We start from the raw sequence: 20,693 nt of genomic DNA, 5'->3' as shown, positions 1-20,693 counted from the left end.
CATACGAAGGGAACATAATATTATACTAAGTTAGATCTAAAAACCCGATAGAGTTATACCTTTGAAGCGTGCTCACGATCTCCCGACAACTTGGATCACAGCACGATCAATTGTTCGCGCCTCTACGGTATCCACATGAACAAGCCTTGTCTTCGATTGTCTCACAAACAAAGCAAGATGGAGATCAAAACACCTAAGGTTGTGCTAGCAACCTAAACTAGGAGTTTCGGCCAAGAAGAGGGAAGGAGGAAGAAGAAGATCAAGGAGACCTTTCACCTTCTCAAGTGATGAAAATCTTATGAAAATATCATCCAAATGATATTTATACTCATCCCATGGAATACTAAGAGTCTCCACCCTTTTATCTTCTAATCCAATGGCTCAAAATCAACCATTCAATCTAATGGTTGAATTTTGACCATTCAACTTCCTTGGTGAACTCAAGTTCACCCAATGAGTCTAACCCATTGATTCCCATGCAATTCGACTCAATCCAACAATTGGATTTATTTGAGTCTAACTCAATGAGTCCAATTCGTATTACACTTAATCCAATGAGTGGGCAATATTCCTCTCCTCGCATTGCAAGACACGATCTTTGCCCAGGACCTAACGTATATAGTTGCTGCTCTATCTTTGCCCAGGACACGATTCCTGTGCAAGCAGTGCCCAACGTGACACAAGGGGTCAATGGCGATTATTTTAAAATGTCATCTTAACTTAAGATATATAATGATATTAATAAATGCCATTATAATAATTTATAAAAATAATGCCGCTAAATTCATTTAAAATATATATATAACCTGAATTTAATATTTATATATCATCATAATTCATCTATCATTTAGAATAAAAAATTATAAAATTTAAAGTGCTAATAAGTGTCGTTATAATTATAAAATGTGCCATTAAAAGCGATATTAAAATTTTAAAATTAATCAATTTTAATAAGTGTTTTTTGTAAGGACATTTTTTTAATTAAGTTAACTCACCGACTCACTTAAATAGGACCCACGTGATTAGAGGGAGGGTTTGCAATAATGAATTGCGCAATGATAAACATACGATGACTCATGACTCGAAGATAGAACAAAGTAAAAAATTTTAATTTTTTACCTAGAAACACAATTTATTCCAGTTCACCCCTTTATTTATATAGCACAATGTATAATTAATTTATAGGCCTGACGTGTAAGGAACGCCGGTGGATGGTATCCACGAGTCGCCGGACAAGAAGCTTCCGACGGTGAATTTTTCAGCTTCAGACGAGTTATTGATCACGTGATAACCACTCCAATTCACCCTCCTACTCGTGTCGGCGCCGGTGCCAGTGTTCATGAACTCCCCGTAGTACAACGTGCTCAGCGGGGAGCTGTCGTTCCACTCCAACCACCCCGCCGGGTCAATCAAGTCCTCCAGCTTCGTCTTCATCACCACCGTCCTCGAATACTCCCTCCATGGTCGGCCGAGGTACGTCCTGAACGACCCCTGCACCGGCGCGAGGTCGGATGCTGCAACCACGATGGAGTTGTGGATCGATATGCCGGTGGCCTCGTTCGAGCTGCTCCTGCCCTGAGCCGTCACAACGTTCGCTTGGCCGTTCATAGGCCGCCTCACGTAGAGGTAGCAGTTCTGGAAGACAACAGCGGCGTTGCCGAAGATGAAGTCGATGGTTCCGTAGACGTCGCAGTTTCGGTAGAACTGTCTTTGGGAGTGGACGTACAGGGTGTCCTGGTAACCCTTGAAGCTGCATTTGTAGAAGACGGAGTGGTCAGACTTGGATAGGAGCGCCACCGCCTGCCCCTTTTCTGGCCCGGCCGTGTTTTCGAACGTCATGTCGCGGGCGATGAATTCGTTGCCTGATACGTCTGATCAATGTACATTGAATTACAAACATTAAACGGATCCTAACCAATTTGAAGAAATATTAATTAAATAGATCAATAATACGTAGGTCCTAGAAATTATTGATACATCGAGTAAAATGAAATCAAATAGTTTTAGAAATTATTGATTAATTAGAAGCTAGCAAAGGGAAAATCTATTTCTTGTATGATTGTTTAATTTTGCAATTAATTAAACTAGTACTTTATCAACTAAACTAAACAATAATAGTTAGTTGATGTAAACATTATATATATATATATTATCCATCAAATCAATCAGATGACTTTGGGCATTGCGCTCGACTATCGCGGCTCTTCATCCGCTAGAACGAGGCTCAAGCTGAGCTGGTCGAGCGGAAGGGGTTCTGCGCGACCCTCCGACGCAAGTCGGTCGTAAGCAACGATGAAAAAGGTGCCCAAAGTCTCGAAATGCGTGCCTCCGTGAGCGAAGTCTCTTTATAGAGTTGTGAAGGGTTAGGCATGCATACCGAGGTGCATATGTGTCCTCTCCTTTCCCGGTGTGCGCTGTCGAAGCTCACCGACCCATACAGACAAAGCATGTCCTCGATGGGACAGTGAGAATCCCTGCACAAGATTTGGAGCATGGCCTACACGTAAAACATACCGTCCGAAAAGACCTCCCTTGTCCTTTTCCCCTTTGCTCCGGATCCGGCATCCGGCGGACAACTCCCTCAACATCCGGACATATGCGGTGGTTTACTTGGGAGATTCTCCATCACATGCTTTATGGGACTATTAGCGTGTTACCTTGAGCTGTGCAGGTGTCCGCCACCCACGCCACCTTTCCCTAGCGGAACTCGCCGTCGATGTACGCCTTTAACCATCAGATATCGTCCGTCGGCCGCGTCGATCGACCCATCCCTCGGGCTTCTATTCCATCGGCCGGTCGGACGTCCGATCGGACCCATCCCTTTCCGGACGGACGACTACCACTATGTTTTCCATGTGGCGTTGACTTCCCATGGCGGGGCCCCCTGCTCTTACTACCGGATCACTTGCCTCTCCTTCAAGTCTAGTCGAAGGAGGCGAATTGTCCGATTGACTGGACTGCGAATCTAGCCGGGCAGCTCCTCCGTGCTAGTATCCTCCGATCGGCCTACCGCAGAGATGGCCTTGAACAAATCAACAATGGCATTCGCCGGATCTCCTCGGGTTTTGTGCCAATCTTCGACATTAAGGTTGAGCATGCTTTCATTAAATGCTCCGAATGGTAGAATGCCACGTGGCGCAATGCCATCAGCCTACGGCGGCGGCGGCATGGTGTTTTGATGCGATCGAAGCGATTCGAAATGAACGGCGAGATGTTTGCTGACCAACTTCCGTTTCTTGCCTGATTCGGTGCTATAAGATCACCTTCGATAAAGCTTTCTCTCCTCATTTGCTTCCGTCCCTTCATTTCCTTTCAAGTAGCTAAATGTCATTCCTTAGTCATTTTTCTTCTTCTCTCTTTTCCTTTCTCTTCCATCAACGACTGCATTGTCCTCAAATTCCAATTCTTTTTCTGCTTGATTCTGAGAGGAACGAATCTTTTGTCTTTTATTTACCTTAGATAACGCCAATTTCTTCAAAGAGACAGGATTCTGTTAGCATGCATTTGCACCAACTTCACAAAAAACATGACTTTTATGTTTGATAAATTCGAATTCTAAGTAAACTCTTTGCCCCTGCACATACTGGCCACCGCGCGGAGCTTTCTGTGTCTTCCGAGACCAGTTTACCGAAGGTCTTCGCTTCCCTGTGCATCCTTTCATCATAGATGTCTGCAATTTTTTCGGTGTGCCGCTCGGCAATCTAGTACCCAATACCTTCCGTCTCCTTTGCGGTGTTGTCGCTTTGTTTAAGATTCACAACATCCCCCTCCGAGGTCTTCTTTTATTTCTATTATCCCAAGCAAGCCGAGTCAGGCACCTTCATGTTCCAAGCTCGACCCGGCTTGACAAACTCCCTTCTTCCAATAAACATTGGAAGGATTATTTTTTCTACATCCGCATGCCCGATCAGGCCACCTTCCCGACAAAGTGGCAAGTCACTTGCCCCTACTCCAAGAAGTTCAAGACCCGACCGACTACCTCCAGCAGAAACATACTAGCGTCTGCGCGACTCGACATTAATAAGCTCCTTCATGAAGGAGTGATGTATATCTTGGTCTAAGTCCTATCGGACCTCTTCGCCGACTCGAAGAACTTTACTTGACATTTGCTTTGATCGCTAACCGATTTCCTTTCTTTCTTTTGCGGACATCTTCATGGATCGGTGATGGCGCGTTGAAGAAAGACGCTCCTCTGGAAGCCGCGGAGAAATGGAAGCTTTGGGTATCCATCCGCCGGCTCCCACGAAGGTGAGAGCGGGACTCAGAGAGCCTAGCTCGAGCCTCTCAACAAAATGTGCGTGAGCCACCCTCCCCAAGAATGAACTGCACCCGAGGAAGGTTCCGCTGGAGGAGAACAACCTACAAAAGAGGCGCCGAGTGGAGACTCCCCTCCCGGCCACGTCAGCGGTCCAACCGTCCGAACGAGCAACCGCCGCCGAGGCAAGGCGCCAGAGGTCGAAGCCATTTCGTCCACCCGGACTCCTTCTGAATGGGACGAGCCGGAAGCCCCCATTGAGGCTATTCCGGTCAACACCCGCCCACCCGCTCGGCATTCGGTCAAGAGCTCAACTATCCATTTGCAGTTTTCCGCGCCGGCTTCTAATCCCGGTCGGACAATCCCTGGTCACGGCCGCACAGTACGGGTCACCCTTCATCTCCCGACTGAAGAATTGCTTCCAGAAGCCGACCGGCCAACCGCGCCCGAGCATACCATCACCTTGAAAGGGCCCCTGGCCGAGATGTGGGCCGACGCTCGGGCGCGCATTGCAATGATCCCCCTCCGGAACTTGGCCAATAGTCATATGCAGGAGTCCACGGGGGTAAGTTTTCTTTTATTAATCTTCACTTGCATTTTTCCGCTCGGCCTTTGACAATTTCGCCTTTTTTCCTCAGCGATGGGTGGAAGAGATAGCCTCCAACCGGCTATGGTGGACGAGGAGCCGAGGCAATCAAGGCGAGCAGGCGTCCGCTCCCTCGTGGGGCCCGTTACTCGAGCAGCGCAAATGAAGAAAGCTCAAGATCGGCGGTCGAGCAAAAAAACGGCCGATCGAGCCCACTGCCGCCGAGTCCGGAGCGACAAGTCAAGTCGCCGACACAAAATTAACCACAGCCACCACCAAAGAATACGACCATCTCCGATTGAGAAAAAGAAGCGGAGGCTCGGGCCCTGAGCTTAAGGTAAAAGAGGGCGTGGGCACCGACAGAGAGAAGGTGGGCTCGGCACGACGGCAAAGATTCAGTCCGGATGAGGCCTCACCGCTCCAGGCGGCCTTTAAAGAATATCAAGATGCGGCGAGTCGAGTCTGTCGCCTTAAGATAGGGCTACATCCGCTCCCTCAATTCTGAGAAAATCTGCGCGGATGTACACAACCTTCGAGCTTGACTGGCGACCACCAACTATCCCAAGTCCAAGGGTCTTCTTCCAAAGTCCACTACCATTCCGGCTCGGCGAACAAGTGGCGCTCCCGGAAAGCATTCCCAAGACCCTTTACGATTACTTAGAGTAACTTTTGTAATTCGCCACTCGGCTAGATATGATCCTTTGTACTTAGGCCGCCCTACCTAAAGTTTTAATTTGAATGCAGTGTTTTCCTTTGCCTGTCCTTTTAGTTAGCATGTGTGTCCCACCGCCTATTATCACTCTTCCGGCATTCGAAAGGGTGTAGCGAAGTACTTGAGTTACCTTCCGCCTTTGCTATTTATTTGTGGGTAACCTTCCGCTTAGGTAGAGAGATCGCTCACTACAATAAGTACCTGCCTGCAGGCCCGAGCCGGAAGGGGGTCTGTTTATCGATATTGAAGGCGAGTTTAGGAATTGCATCCTTCTTATTGGCCTCACCCACACGAATCCAATTCAAACGGCGCTAGACGCCGCTCCTCTCTCGATATTTAGCGAGCTACTCATCTTCCGCCGAGGGTTTATAGTTTGCCTCTCGATATTTGGCTCGAGCTCGCGGATATTTGAGGTCGGTGTTTACGCGGCCGATTTTAACGCGGCCTTTATAGACGCCGCGCCTTCGCTCGACGTCGGATTTATAGCCGCGCGATATTTATAGCGCTCGCGGCTCGATTTTAACGACGGGGCTCGTTTTCGCCAGACGCTTATAGACGCCCGGCTCGCTCTCGATCTTTAACGTGCGCTCGACGGCCGAATATTTATAGCCGGTCGGGCTCTCGATCTTTAACGACGGGGCTCCCGGCCTTCGCCTGACGCTTATAGAGCGCCTGCCTCTCGATCTTAACGCCCCGAGCTCGACGGCCGGATATTTATAGCCGGCCGGCGGCTCTCGATCTTTAACGACGGGGCGCCCTCGCCGGCGCTTTATGGCCGGCGTCTCTCGATCTTTAACGCGTCTGATATTAGTCGGCGGACTCTCGATCTTCGGGCTCTCGGCCTTTGCGACATTATAGACGCGCCTGCCTCGTCGATCTTTACGCTGAGCTCGGCGGCCGGATATTTATAACCGGTCGCGGCCTCGATTTTAACGACGGGCTGCCCGCTTGACGTCTTATAGACGCCCCGCCTCGATCTTTAACGCTGAGCTCGGCGGTGCGGATATTTATAGCCTACGGCTCGATCTTAACGATGGGGCTCGCTGCCTTCGCCGGACGCCAGACGCCTCGCCTCGATCTTTAACGCGGAGCTCGAGCGGATATTTATAGCGGTCAGCTCGATCTTTAACGATGATGGGGCCTCTCACCGCCGGGCTATAGACGCCTGCCTCGTCCTCGATCTTTAACGCTCGAGCTCGGCCGGGCGGATATTTATAGGGTCGGCGCCGATCTTTCTAACGAGGCTCGTCGGCCTTCGCCGGACGCTTATAGACGCCGCTCGCCTCGATCTTTAACGCCGGAGCTCGACGCCGGATATTTATAGCCGGTCGTCGATCTTAACGACGGGGCTTCGGCCAGCTCGGACGCTTTAGAGCCTGCTCTCTCGATCTTTAACGTCTGGAGCTCGACGGGCGGATATTTATATATCGGCTCCTCGATCTTAACGACGGGGCCGTCGGCCTTCAAGGCTAACTCCTTACTGTGCCGAGCGGCCTTGGCCTCGTGTCATATCTCGGGCTTGAACAATATTTATGCCAGCCGAACAGCTATTTGCTCACAGCCTTTAAATATATAAACCTCCCTACCGATCGGCTGGGGCCTTCACTTAGTAAGCCATTCGACGGATAATGCTCAATGTGTTTTCATCTTTCCGCTGCATTACAAGGATAGGCGATACTAGCATATACACAAAAACGGATTACATTCGCACCTTTCATCCCAAATTTCGATAAGGAGATGATTTGCATTCCACGGTCGATCCAACGCACGACCTTCCTCATCCTCCAAATAATACGAGCGGAGCTTCTCAATGATTTTGAAGGACCGCCACGAGCATCAAGCTTGCCAACGCCGCCGCGAGCTTGATTTCTTCCGCACCGTGTCGCCCACCGAATGATCCGGGAATGATGCGTCGGTTGTAGTTTTGCCTCATCCGCTGACGGTATGCCATCACCGAACGGATGCCTTGGCTCGCTCATCGTCAACCAAATCCAGCCCATGTTCCTTCGCTCGCTGCCTTCATCGTAACATCGACCCGGACCGACTCGACGCCGACTTCAACCGGAATGACCGCCTCAGTACACCAGATGAAAAGGTGTGACGCCTTCCTTCCTTAGGAGTCGTCTCGATGGCCCATAAACGCCCGCACTTCATCCGCCAACTCCTCCCAAGTGGTCGGAGCGCGAGATCACGGAGAATTTCCCGATGGCCACCTCGGCACCGCTGTTTGGGGTAAGCCACGGACATGAAGTGTTGCTCGATGCCGTAGCTTTTGCACCAATCTTCTAGCACCTTCCTCAGGAATTGCCGCCCATTGCCAACCAATCGAGGGATACCGAACCTGATGATGTGTTGCGGATGAATTTTTTGACCATCTATTCGGTGATCTTGGCTAGTGGTTCGCCTCTACCCACTTGGAAAATAATCGACCGCCACCACAAGAATTTTCCTCTGCCGGTCGCCATTGGAAATGGACCCACAATATCCATTCCCCATTGATCGAACGGACATGAGACGGTTGATGCCTTCATCTCCTCCGCCGGTCGGTGGGAGAAGTTGTGATACCGCACGAAGGCACGTAGTAGCCTTGTCAAGCTTATTTGTAAGGTCCCAAAAGTATCCACCAGCGGGATCTTCTTAGCTAGTGATCATCCGCCCGGATGTCCTCCGCACGATCCTTGATGTACCTCTTGGATGTAAGCCGAGTCCTCCGAGCTCATGCATTTCAACAACGGGCGAGAGAAAGCCTTCTTGTAGAACTGATCGCCAATGAGTGTGAACCGACCGTGGCCCTCCTTCGGCAGTTGGCTTCATCCCGATCGGGTGTGGGTCTCGAGCTGAGGAACTCTATGATGGGTGTCCTCCAACGCTTGGAAACGTGAGGTCTTGCATCCGTCGACGTGCGCCACCAGTGATTTTTCAATTGGTTGCCGAAAGGCGGCGTGCGTTATTGAGCTTCGAGTAGTTGGCTAACTCATCGCCTGGTTCTCCGATCGGGAATCTTCAATAAGCACCTCTTGAAAGTAGCTTTGAGTTTTTCAAAGGCCTCGGCCAGAGTTTGCGAAGCTGTTGATTTCAAGGTGCCGAAAGTTGCCGAGCGACGCAATTGTGAATCCAATAAAGTGTCACCCGACCGCCCCACATGCCGTGTTGCTCGCAATCCGGCCATGAGGGCCTCATACACTGCTTCATCATGTTGGTAGCTTTGTAATCTAGCCGGACGGATAGGTGCATCTTTTCTTCTTGAGGTGAGAGCAGAATATTCCAATCCCACTTTCGAGTCGAGTGGAAGACCCATCCACATATTCTCCACGTAGCTTCGGCTCCGGCCTTTGCACTTCGGCCACAAAATCGCCAAGGATTGCGCTTTGATCGCCGAGGGCTGGTATTGGATGTCAAATTCACTTAATTCTGTCGTCCACTTGATGAGTCCTGGACGCCGATTCAACAAGATTTTCTAGTGGACTGCTCGTCCCGACAATGATGGTGTGAGCCAAGAAATACGGTCAGGCGCCGAGCGGCTAGGACCAAAGCAAAGGCCAACTTCTCGAGCCGGTGTACCGAGATTCAACATCTTTAAAATGTGGCTCGAAAATACACCCGGCTCCCTCACAAGGCCGAGCCTCAAGATGCCGATTGAAGATGATAAATATAAAGTGACTCACCCCGATCGCCTTGGCTAAGACAGCAGGGAATTAAGATATGTCTTCAATTCTTCGAATGCTCGGTCCATTCCTCGTCCTAGTGAAATTTAGTGGCATTGCGCAAAATTTTGAAGAAGGGAAGGCTTACGGTCTTGGAGATGAATCCGGACAATGCGGTTATCCGACCGGTCAACCGCACTTCCCTCGTATTTGAGGCGGCATGTCTTGTAGAGCTTTCACCTTCTGGGATTTACTTGATTCCCCGCTCGGTCACTATGTACCCCAAGAAACGCCTCCTTTTGCTCGAACAGCACTTCTGGGATTTAGCTTGACTCCATATTTGCGTAGCGTTCGGAAGGTTTCTTCCATGTCCTTGAAGAGATCGGCCCTCGGACGGATTTGATAAGAATGTCGTCCACAGACTTCCGATTTCGCCCGATCCGCTCCCTGAACACTTTGTTCATCAAGCGATAGGTGGCCCCTGTTCTTCAATCCAACGGCATCACATTATAGCAATATGTGCCTCGGCCGTTACAAAGCTTACTTTTCTTGATCTTCCCAAGTAGCAGACTTGATGATATCCTTGGTAGGCGTCAAGCATTCGCAGTCTACCGTAGAGTCCACCAACTGATCTATCCAGGGATAAAAATCTTTGGGGCATGCTTTGTTTAAGTCCCGAAGTCGATGCAAACTCTCCACTTGCCGCCGGCTTGGAGACTAGTACTACGTTAGCCACCGGCCTCGCACCTGCGACTGCGTATGTAGGCCTCCGAGCTTTTCTACCTCTTGCTTGATGATGGCATTCCGCGCTGAAATCTCTTTCTTCCGCTTATCGCCGAGCATCCGGTCGGACATAACTTCGGCCGCTTGGCGAAATTCGATATGTCACCGGCGAAGACATCATGATTTCTCCCGAGGCATTGGATCACCTCTTCTTTCTGATCCTCCGGACGCAATAAAGGTGGTGGCCTCCGATCGATTGGATGAATCGCACTTCCTTTTCCTCATAAATTAAAGTGGGTGGCTTTTCGGTGATGGCGCACTCGATTCGAGGCGCGAGCCTTGATTCTGCTCGGATCATCTCGATGTAGCATCGCCGAGCCGCTAACCGATCTCCCTGCATTTCTCCCACCTTGTCTTCAATGGGGAACTTCATCTCTGGTGGAAGGTTGAGACGACCGCCGAATTACCGAGCGCCGGCCGCTAAAATGATGTTGTAGGACGAGGGAGAGTCGACCACCACAGTTTATTGTCCTGGTCCTCCGAGCGGCTCTTCTCCAATGAGGTAGCCATAATCTGTCCGACCCAGAACTCACCGTAAACCCGTAGAGCGGGGTCGCTCATGGGAAGCGGCTTCGGTCAATTTGCAGATCAAACGCTTGAATATGATGTTGACCGAACTCCTGTGTCAACAAATATGTGGTGAATAGTGTAATTTGCTATTACCGCTTTAATGAGCAGAGCATCGCCGTGGGGCACTTCAACTCCTTCTAAGTCCCCTGCCCGAAAGTGATTTCGATCCACTTGCCCGCCACCGGCCGCAACCGGCGTGGATGTTGGAGCGCCGGACGCCTTCCTTCTCGGTGGAGTCACCTCGGGCCCCACCAAGAATGACGCTGATTTCACCCCGAGAAGTATTGCTCCTATTTTCCTCTTCCCGAGTGGATGGTCGGGACCGATCTCTGGACGCCGGGCGATTCTCCTGCCTTGGAGATCGGTGTCGATCAAGGCCTGCTGATGTCGCCTCTCGGTGCGGGTCCGATCGACTTCATGGATCCTTTGTCTCCTGCGATGGAAGGAGACCGCTTCGGCACTCCTCGAACGGGATTAGCCACGAGGGAAGACTTGACAATCCCTCGTGTTGTGCGTGTCCATCCGGTGGAAGGAGCGAACATAGGGTCCATTTCTTCTTTGGCTAGCCAATGCACTTCTGCACTTGGGACCTTGCAGAGGGGAACGGATTGCCGCCCTTGGTCCTTTCGCGGTTGATGTGTGGCGAAGGTTTCAGCCGCAGTGGAGCCCGCTTCGTTGGTGTTTCTTTTTTTCCGCCGCGCTTGCTCTTCCTCCACGCTGATGTATTCATTGGCTCGATGTAGCATGTGATCATAATCTCAAGGCGGTTTTCGAATGAGTGATCGGAAAACCGCCATCCACCGTGCCTTGCGTGAAGGCATTCATCATCGCTTCCGAGGTGGCCGTGGAATGTCCATTGCCACCTTGTTGAACCGGGATGTAAGCACGATTCTCTCCTTCTGCTTGATGGCAATAGTCGACACTTGTCTTCCGATAACGCCGACCGCTAGCGAAGTGGTGGAGGAAGGCCGAAGTCTTCAAGCTTGTGATGGATCCGTCCGCCTCCGAAACCACCGCTGAGCCGATCCCGAGAGAGTGGTAAGAAAGACTCGACTTTACTCCATCGTGTATTGATGGAGCGATCGTGTTATCAAACTTACCGGATGATCATCCGGTCCATTGTTCCATTGTAGCCGATCGTGGAGGCACGAGTGCTTAGGCGCAGGGTCTCGTAGAATAGCCTCCGAAAATTGGCGATTGATCCGCTCGGGGGGCTTTCCCCTTTCTGTCATCTCGCTTAGGCATTTCATCTGAAGAAGATCCTCTATCTCTTCGAGCTGGTACGGCTTCAGGGGTGCGAAATAAGGCCCGATGGAATGCAGGAGTGGCTTGAGGTGCTTCCGCTCGGCCACCCGACGCAGATGTTGCTTGTTGCTCCGGCCGCTCGGCAGATGCTTTCTGTTTTTGCTCCACAAGTTTGGCGGCCCTTATCTCGACCAGAGCGTCGAGTTCTTCCGTCGAAAGCGTCACCGTGTGTTGTCGTCCAGCCTCATCCATTGTTTCTGGTTGGATGCAGGAGCGTTCCCACAGACGGCGCCAATTTGATCCTGTCCGAAGGCTGAATCAATGAACGCTGGGCACGGAGCGCTCTTCGACTATTGACGTGGCTCTTCAACTGCTAGAACGAAGCTCCGGCGAACCTGCACAGAAGTCGAGCCGGGAAGGGGGTTCCCGGCGGCGACCCTCCGACGCTTAAGTCAGGTAAGCAACGATGAAAAAGGTGGCTCCCAAAGTCTCAGAATGCGTGCCTCCGGTGAAGTCTGAGGCTCTTTATATAGAGTTGTGAAGGGTTAGGGCACGCATACCGAGGTGAATATGTGTCCTCTGTCCTTTCCTCGGTATGCAGTTGTCAGAAAGCTCACCTGACCCATACCGCTACAGTCAAAGCATGTCCTCGATGGGACAGCAGAATCCCCTGTCACAAGATTTGGAGCATGGCCTACACGTAAAACATACCTGCTGTCAGAAAAAGACCTCCCTTGTCCTTTTCCCCTTTGCTCCAGATCCAGCGTCCGGGCGGACAACTCCCTCAACATCCGGCCGGACATATGCGGTGGTTTACTTGGGGAGATTCTCCATCACATGCTTTATGGGGACTATTAGCAGTGTTACCTTATGGCTTTGGCCGAGCGTGGTGTCCGCTCGGCCCACGACCTTTTCCCCTAAGCGCCGGAACTCTGCTTTCGACAGGGTGCCTTTAACCATCAGCTGTATATCGTCCGGTCGGCAAGCCGATCGGACCCATCCCTCTCCGGGCGTTCGATTCCATCAGCCGGTCGGACGTCCGATCGGACCCATCCCTTTCCGGACGGACGACTACCACTATGTTTTCCACGTGGCGTTGACTTCCCATGGCGGGGCCCCCTGCTCTTACTACCGGATCAATATATATATATATATATATATATATATATATATATATATATATATATATATATATATATACATATATTCTCATATTAATTAATTTCTTACCAAGTAAATTAAATCAATTGATTATTTATTTAAAACTAACCGAAGGTGGCCGACCGGAAGGTGCGGTAGCCGTCTTTAACGCTCCTGTTCCCCGTCACCACAGTAGCATCTATCCCGTCGCCGGTCATCATTAAATTCTCCATCGAGTTAGGAATCTCCACGTACTCTTCGTAGACGCCGGCCTTCACGTGAATGACGAACCTCGCCGTGCTTCCTCCCCTCGCCTTGGCCGCAGCCGCCACGGCTTCGACAATGGATTTGTAGTCGCCGGAGCCATCCTTCGCGACCACGAGATTCGATTTCACGTCCGACGCCGCCAGTAGCTTCTGGTCGGCCGCCGCCACCCACTCCGGGAACAATAACCCCAAACGGCGGCGCCGTTTATGCTGCCCGCCGGCGGCAATCAGCATCGCGTTGTTAACGGCGAGCAAGTTACTGATCGACTCTGTTAGCTCGCCGTCGTCTATCACCGGCGCCGTCAAACCGAGCTCGAGGAAGCCATCGCGGCACGTGCGGTGGTTCGTCATGGCGGCGCTGAGCCACGTCTGTGCGTCATGACCCGGGCGAACCAGCGACCGGTTCACGAGGCCGACCGTATCAGCCAGCAGCTCGACGCAGTCTGTCCAGGCCCGTCTCCTCGGCTCGTCGAACTGGTTCGGGTTCCTCTCCCCGGCCCGCTGGTGGGCGAGGACGGCCCTCTCGAGGGTGGCCCGGTGGAGGAGATCACGGAATTCATTCCAAGTCAGCGACGACGACTGCTCAAAGACCGAGTCGGACCGATTGACCATGGAGCTGCACACGTCAGGGTAGGGGGTGCGGGAACAATATGACACCATCGGCTCGCCGTAGCAGTGTTCTAGCCGTAGCAGCAGCAGCAGGAGGAGGAAAGCTAACAAAAAATTCGCCATGGATGCAGAATTCGCAGAAACTTTCTTGATGAATTGAAGAATAAGTAATTAAACGTACGGCTGCATGCATGCTCTTCGTTTATATAAGGTTCAGGTTCAGGTTCAGGTTCAATTCGTTTGTGATCAATATATTATGAAATTGGATAAGTGTAAATCATTACAAAATTTATATTAATTGTCATATATATTTATATTTCGACGATCTCATTCCTTGTATAATTTATTTGTGCTTATCGGTCAATTTCATTAATAACATGATCAATATATAATTATTTGATTGGATAAGTGTAAATCAATAAAAAAAAATATATATTGATATTTTATTTGATTTAATTGTCATATTTACATTATCTCCATTCCTTGTAAATATATATATTCAATTTATTTGTGCTTATCTCATATAGAACAAATCGTGCTAATATAATTAAGGAAGGTAACTTCATTACTAAACAGTACTTTACTTAATTAATATTATTATTCTGTAGATCGTAATTGATTAGGCTTGACTCACTCATCTTATCGGACTTGGCATGAGCAACTTGGCCTAACTAGGCTTTGGTCATGCCCGATTGATTTGATTTGTTAGAATTGATTATGACATTTAATTTGTTTGAAATTATCAAGTTAATTAATATATAAGGGTTGAGCATGCATGGCCTATATATGTTACGCTATTGATGACTCAGTATATATCGATCGTTTGAGGTCGGTCCATGGAGTTCAAATAAGTACGTACGTTAATATATATAGAGTGGAAGCCTTGAGTCTCTCTTGCAAAATTTTAATTCCCTTTATATATATATATATATATATATATATATATAATTAATGTGTAACTAGGAAATGTAATTATATGAATATATATAATTTATTAGAATTTAAAAAGGATTTTTTAAAATATTTTATTGGAATAAATGGGTTAGGCTTTGATAAAGACTATTTAGAATACTCCATTTAAGTTACAAGATGATTGAATATAAAAGCTAGGTTTATTTAATCAAAACCTAAATTGTGTAGGTAATGTAAATTAGGTTTGGGTTTGGATTAATGATAATGTAAATTAAGGTTGCAGTAATGCGTTAATTAATTAAGAGGATTAATAACTAATTGATTAATTGGATGCATAATAAATGGTTAATAATAGATTAGTTGATTGAATTGAATTGAACAGGACTTGAGTAGATGCAATTATTGGTAATCTATTTAGCTAATGAGTAATTTACAAGTCAGTGAATTTGATTAATTAACAGTTAATCAATTGATTAATTAGCCAATTAATAACCTTCTTGATTGATGCATTTGTGAAATACAAAGGTTTACTGATTTAATTTATTTAACTCTAAAGATAATTAATTGGTTATAATTAGATAATTTGATTAAGGATTCATTGAATGAGTAATCAAATTTATAGGTTATTAAATATCAAGTTAACTACTTGGTAATTAATAATCAATGGAATTACTAATAGGATGGGTAGCTTGATTTACTAGTTCACATATTATAGATCCTTAGATTTGCTTCGTATCCTGCACTTATAGGATTTGAGCTCGATGCAAACCTCTGACTTGAATACGGTTAGGACGATCTACGTTTGAAAGCACATATTGTAAATACGAAAAATAAAGTTGAAAATGAAGTACAGAAAGTATTGTCCTAAATGAAGAGAGCTATGGCTCTATTTATATTATACTAGTCGAATTCGTCCGTAGCATGATGTGGCATCTCCGGGCGCCTAGATGAGGCGGGATAATGTACAGTACGGTGTATTTTTTCTATCAAGAGGTCTAACGCCAGTCCGACCCACAAGTTGGTTTCTGGACTTGTTCTCATGGCTCGGCGCCTCGGTATTATCCCATCCCGTGTCCGACAAACATTGGGTTGAGCTCTCACCAAGGTGGAGGTGGCGGTGGTGTACCTTATCAAATGGGCAGCAGCAAGGCAGAGAATATGATATACGATGCGAAGACCCGAAGTGATCAAGGCACAGTTGGCGGATTTCTTGTGAAGTTTATATCAAGTTGATTCGGAGGTTTGGAGGTTTGGAAAGTTGGTATTGACCATCGTGGAAGTGGAGTAGGTGCACTTCTAATATCTCGAGGAGACATAATGCGGTGGTGTCTGTTTGGTTTCTAAGCTACAACACTGATAGGCGGAATGAAGCCCATTAAACTCAGGACTGCCGTGCTAATGGGGACGGGGTAATATCTTTCGATTCACAGTTGCTTAGTAACCGGAGGACTTTTGAGGCAAACAACGAAAGATGCAAGTTTATAAGGAAGCCTATGAGAAGATGAGGAAGGATTTTTAAGAGGTCACAGTCACTAAGATTCCTAGGTTAAATGATGTTTAGCTAAGAAGCGGATGAGCTAAATATTCCCACGACCACTTGGGCACTTGGCGGATCTAATGCGGACCTTCCTTATAGCTTTCTGAGATAGATCTACAAAATAACTGGAGATAATTGAGTTGGAAGGCGCCCATAAATTTCCTCGGTGTACCAACAACTTAAAGAGCGTATGCTTAGCAGAAGCGAACCCATTCTTATGTTATGGAGATCAATTGTACAAAAATCTTTCTCAGATCTTTCAGTGCTCAATGGCGGCTGAGATACATTTGGGTCTTTGATACATTTGGGGTCTTTTGCTGGCAATCTGGCACAAAAGGTTGCACAAAAACTATTGGCACAGTATTGTCATGCCGGAAGGATGTCAAGTGGTGAATACTTGTTTGTCCTAGGAAACCCTTGAGGAGGCTGAGAACTTCTAGCGTCTTGCCCATTTGATCGATAGGTATGGATATCGTGGGGCCTTTCCGGGCTCACAGGCAGGCGTTTTTCAAAGGGCGAATACTTCTCTCCGTGGGTGAGTGAAGCTCGAATCACTTGAAGATGCGGTGATCGGTTCTTGTGGAAGAATTGTTGATTGAAACACCTTATAAAGTTAGTGTGGACAATGGCGAGACAATTTCAATATACAAAATTGGTGCGAGGGTTGGCATAACTCGAGCCTTACTTGATTGGCGCATCCTCGGAATGGTCGAGCGAGGTGGTCAATCGAGAAATAGTGCGAGGCTCAAGGTATTGGGATCCTACAGGGGCCGATTGGGTGATTGGGCGAGCATTACTTGTGGACTTATCGTGAGAAAACAGGTCGACACCTTTCCATTTGGTGTATGGTAGGCTGGGCGAGTGGTGCCTCAGGCGGTCGGGATACCATCCGTCGGAAAGAATGATGTCGACGAAGAAGGAACACGGCCGGGCGGCGAGCTAGATTTCATCGGCAAATCGCGGTGAGCAAGCGGCGGGCGGGAAACCTATAGCAGAGCGAGAGGCAGAACTATAATAGAAGGGTGATCCTCGGTCTTGAGGAAGAGACCTAGTCCAAGCAGGTGAAACCTTGGGGAAGTGACAAGATTAGCGCCTCGATAGGACGGACCTTACAAAGTTGTCAGAAGTTGGCATCGGGGCTGTAGCTGCAAGTTGCTCAAGAGGAAGAAGCTAGACCTTGGGGTGCTAACTTCTCTGACTACTCAGTGTGAGGGTGCCTGTAAGCTAAGGTCGGGAGGGTTAGAAGTATGGTAGTCAAGCCAAAACTCAAAGATCATGTACATGTAAAATTTCATGGGTTTAGCAGGTTGATTGTACAGATCATTTAAAATGAGCAAAAATCTCATCCGGGAAGCCTTGGATGATTTTCTCTGATCGAAGTGCGGGAGGAATGGAGTTCAGAAGCTTTGTGCGTGGGCTGTCGGATAACCCCGCCGGTGTATGGTGTATAGCGGAGGCGTACTGAGGATAAAAATTCGGAGGTCGAGATAAGACATTCGACTTCGCGGGCAATGATCCTCCTCTCCTTCTTGATACAGCTAAGGCGGTGGATACTCAAATCAAAAGCCTTTCCGGGACTGGATAGTTCCGCCTTGAATATAGTTCTTGCTTGAGGTTTCAGGAGCTCAAATTTCAATTTCCTTGGGTATCCTTGTCTATCTGAGCACGATGGCACTGCTAGTTATTCTTGATACCCCGGAGGCTCTTTCCTCCCTGTGGCTGGAGTTCATCTTTGACTGCGTTAGGAATTTTACGTAGGTCCTGATTAGTTAAGGCTTGGATCTTTGCTGTCATCGCGCCTTTTGGCATTGGGCGGGATCATTCTTCTGACTCTTCGGAGACTCTCTCTGGGTTCTTTGCTTTCATGATGGAGGTTGTGGAAGGGTGGTTGAGAACTAAAGATTACGCATGATGCGGATGGAAGATATAACCTTTAGTTGAGCAAACTAATAACAAGTGAAAGGTATAGAATTACTTTGGCCAGGACCGAGAACCTATCCATATCTGAATTTGAGGCGTGCGCTATCCTCTGGCTCATGCTCTACGCCCTGGTACGCCAGAACTGACCTTTAAATCATGAGCTCGTGAGGGACGTCGTGTCGACGAGCTGGAAACGCTTTCGGAGGATAGTGGTCTTGTAATGATGGCCAGGCGGAGGAAGGTCGAGAAGGGCGGCCAGGCGGGGCAGAGGAGAACAGGAGGTGGCTCGGAGCGGGCTCGATTGGCACGAGTCATGGCGATCACAGTATCGTCTTCCTCAACGAGTGGGGCCCGAGGCCCGGAATGGCTGGTTTTTCCCACAGCAAAAAAGGTTGGGAGAAAGTGCAGATAAGAAACAAAAATGAAGAAGGAGTGGGGTTAGAGTCGGCCACGATGGCGACAAGGGCAATATAGCGGTAAAGGTGAGGATCGAGCATTTTGTGAAGTCGGACACAGTCTCAAGCGTCGTCGTAGTAGGGGTTGATTATCAAGTCGAGAATTATCAGGCGGTGACCCTGCGAGGCTGCAGTACCCCGTCTGTGGGGCCCGGCCGGATGAGCCTCGACCTGCTTGATGGAGGGATCTTGAGAGGCACGTTTGGAGGCAGAATCTCGAAAAAGCAGCGATCTGGCGGGGCGGCAATCGGACCCGACCTCGGCTCGGGTAGCAGTGAGGAGAGCGTTGTGTGAGCGGGGTTTGGAGTAGGGTAGTCGTTACCCCAAATGAAAGTGGATCCAAGATGGGAGTAGCCTTCTCACCAGATGCCAAACCATGGTAGTATTTAGGATCAGCAGTAGCGGGACCTACGATGCGATACAAAACCTGGTGGGCGCAACCACGAAGGTCATTGACGAGAGAAAATGATCGAGGGGAGCTCGGCATGAACTTACCCCTAAGTCGATGTTTGAGGAAGAGGGGCTCGGCTGAAATAAGAAAGTGAGTCAGGACAGCCTTGTCAAATTAGAACACCAATCCTCCATCGGTGCAACCCACAGTCTCAAAGTTAATGAAGTCTTGGCGGAGTCAGAAGGCGTGTGATTGCCATGTGAGCCGATCCACTTCCTCTGGGAATCGGAGAAAGAATTTTTCCTCCGATCGGCCCAGGAGGAAGGAAGCGAAGAAAGCGGTCAATGCGACTGCACAGAGTAAAGACCGCTTCGGCGTGTAGAAACACAAGAGCAAAGCGTTGAAGAGGGGAGCGGACCGAAACTCGCAAACTTCCCCGCGAGTATTACGGCTACATAAAATCTTATGGAGATGGAGTCAGTTGACCTAGGGAATCTTAAAATAATACCTCCGGATAAAAATGATGTTGAAAGGGTAGGCGAAGGTCGAATCTGGTGTTAGGTGAAGAGAGTACAAGAACAGTGGAGATCGAAATACGAGTTCACACCACCCGATGATGAGGATGATGAAGTAGCTAGTAAAGTTTCATAAGTATACCGTGGGTCATCTAATCCAACTCGGCGAAAGTGAGCGCTTTGAGAGTGCTCATGAACAAGGAGATCCAGAAGGAGAGGCCATTGCAAGAGAGAACAAGCGAAAGGAGGCTTGAAAAAGGAAGGAATGTGATCTGGGAGAAAGTCGGTGGCTGGCGGCGTTTGAGTGCTCCGTGGGGACTGCGAGCATAATAGAATGGAGGGAGGAGGAAGATACTTATAGGTATGGCGGGAGGAAGGATATTTTAAGTAAGTTAACAATGGATGGTTGACACAGGCGGGAGAAAGGCAGGGAGGCTGGTGATCCTCGAGAATATAACCCGGAGGGCATTATAAGAGGCAAGAGCTCGAGATCACGAGGTGCCTGCATGGAGTCTGAAAGAGAGAAAGAAAAGAGGAGGGAAGGGCACACTCCGATTCCAATGACTTGTCGTAGAATAAGTGATTACCTCGTAAGGACAAGGTGTCTGGAAGAGGCCATCAGGAAAGAAAGCGGAGGCAGATCGGTGGGCTTCTGGACATGCGTCAAGACAAAAAGTAAAAATCCTCCTAAATGGGGCCGGTCTAAAAGTAACCGTAGAAGGAAAGGCGGCAATGACCCAAAGTAAGCGAGGCGGTGATTAAGCGAGAGATCGGCCCGAAAGCCTGACGACCTACTAAAGAGGAGCAAGTTAAGGATACATGAAGGGAAGCTGATCACGATTATCAGGATATAAGGGAAGATAAATGCGATCATCTAAAGTTCCATCGACCACTGCGAATAAGTACAAGAAAAGGAAGGTTCAGCATCAATGCATAAAAGACAAACATTACAACATGATTCGACTACACAACATCTACATCCAAGAAGAAAGGGCGTGTGAAGGGCTGAACGCAGCACTCACAAAGCCGACTATGACTATGGGACAGATCGATGGCAGCAGCCTGACAGGCGCCGGCAGAAGAGCCCGCAATCCATCCTGGGATCGTCATAGCAGAGAACCTCGAAAAAGTCCATCATCCGATCAAAGAAGAA

General features: G+C 48.6%; 1 protein-coding gene across 1 annotated transcript; it reads right to left on the bottom strand.

Moving 5' to 3' along the window:
* Positions 1-1,179: 1,179 nt before the first annotated feature.
* Positions 1,180-13,933, bottom strand: LOC121978167 (pectinesterase-like). Its single transcript, XM_042530544.1, has 2 exons — positions 13,066-13,933; positions 1,180-1,871 (listed from the first exon to the last, which is right to left on the bottom strand). The coding sequence occupies exons 1-2, from the start codon at positions 13,931-13,933 to the stop codon at positions 1,180-1,182; spliced, it is 1,560 nt and encodes a 519-aa protein (XP_042386478.1).
* Between the last annotated feature and the right edge of the window lie 6,760 nt (positions 13,934-20,693).

The sequence above is a fragment of the Zingiber officinale genome, chromosome 4B (assembly GCF_018446385.1).
Source record: "Zingiber officinale cultivar Zhangliang chromosome 4B, Zo_v1.1, whole genome shotgun sequence".
Lineage (NCBI taxonomy): Eukaryota > Viridiplantae > Streptophyta > Magnoliopsida > Zingiberales > Zingiberaceae > Zingiber > Zingiber officinale.
This window is presented reverse-complemented; position numbering and strand designations above follow the sequence as displayed.

What these genes read in the sequence shown, in the direction of transcription:
- LOC121978167 (XM_042530544.1), bottom strand. Translation starts at nt 13,933, where the DNA reads ATGGCGAATTTTTTGTTAGCTTTCCTCCTCCTGCTGCTGCTGCTACGG. An exon ending in CTTCCGGTCGGCCACCTTCG is followed by an intron (nt 1,872 to 13,065) that starts GTTAGTTTTAAA and finishes TACATTGATCAG; the next exon opens with ACGTATCAGGCAACGAATTC.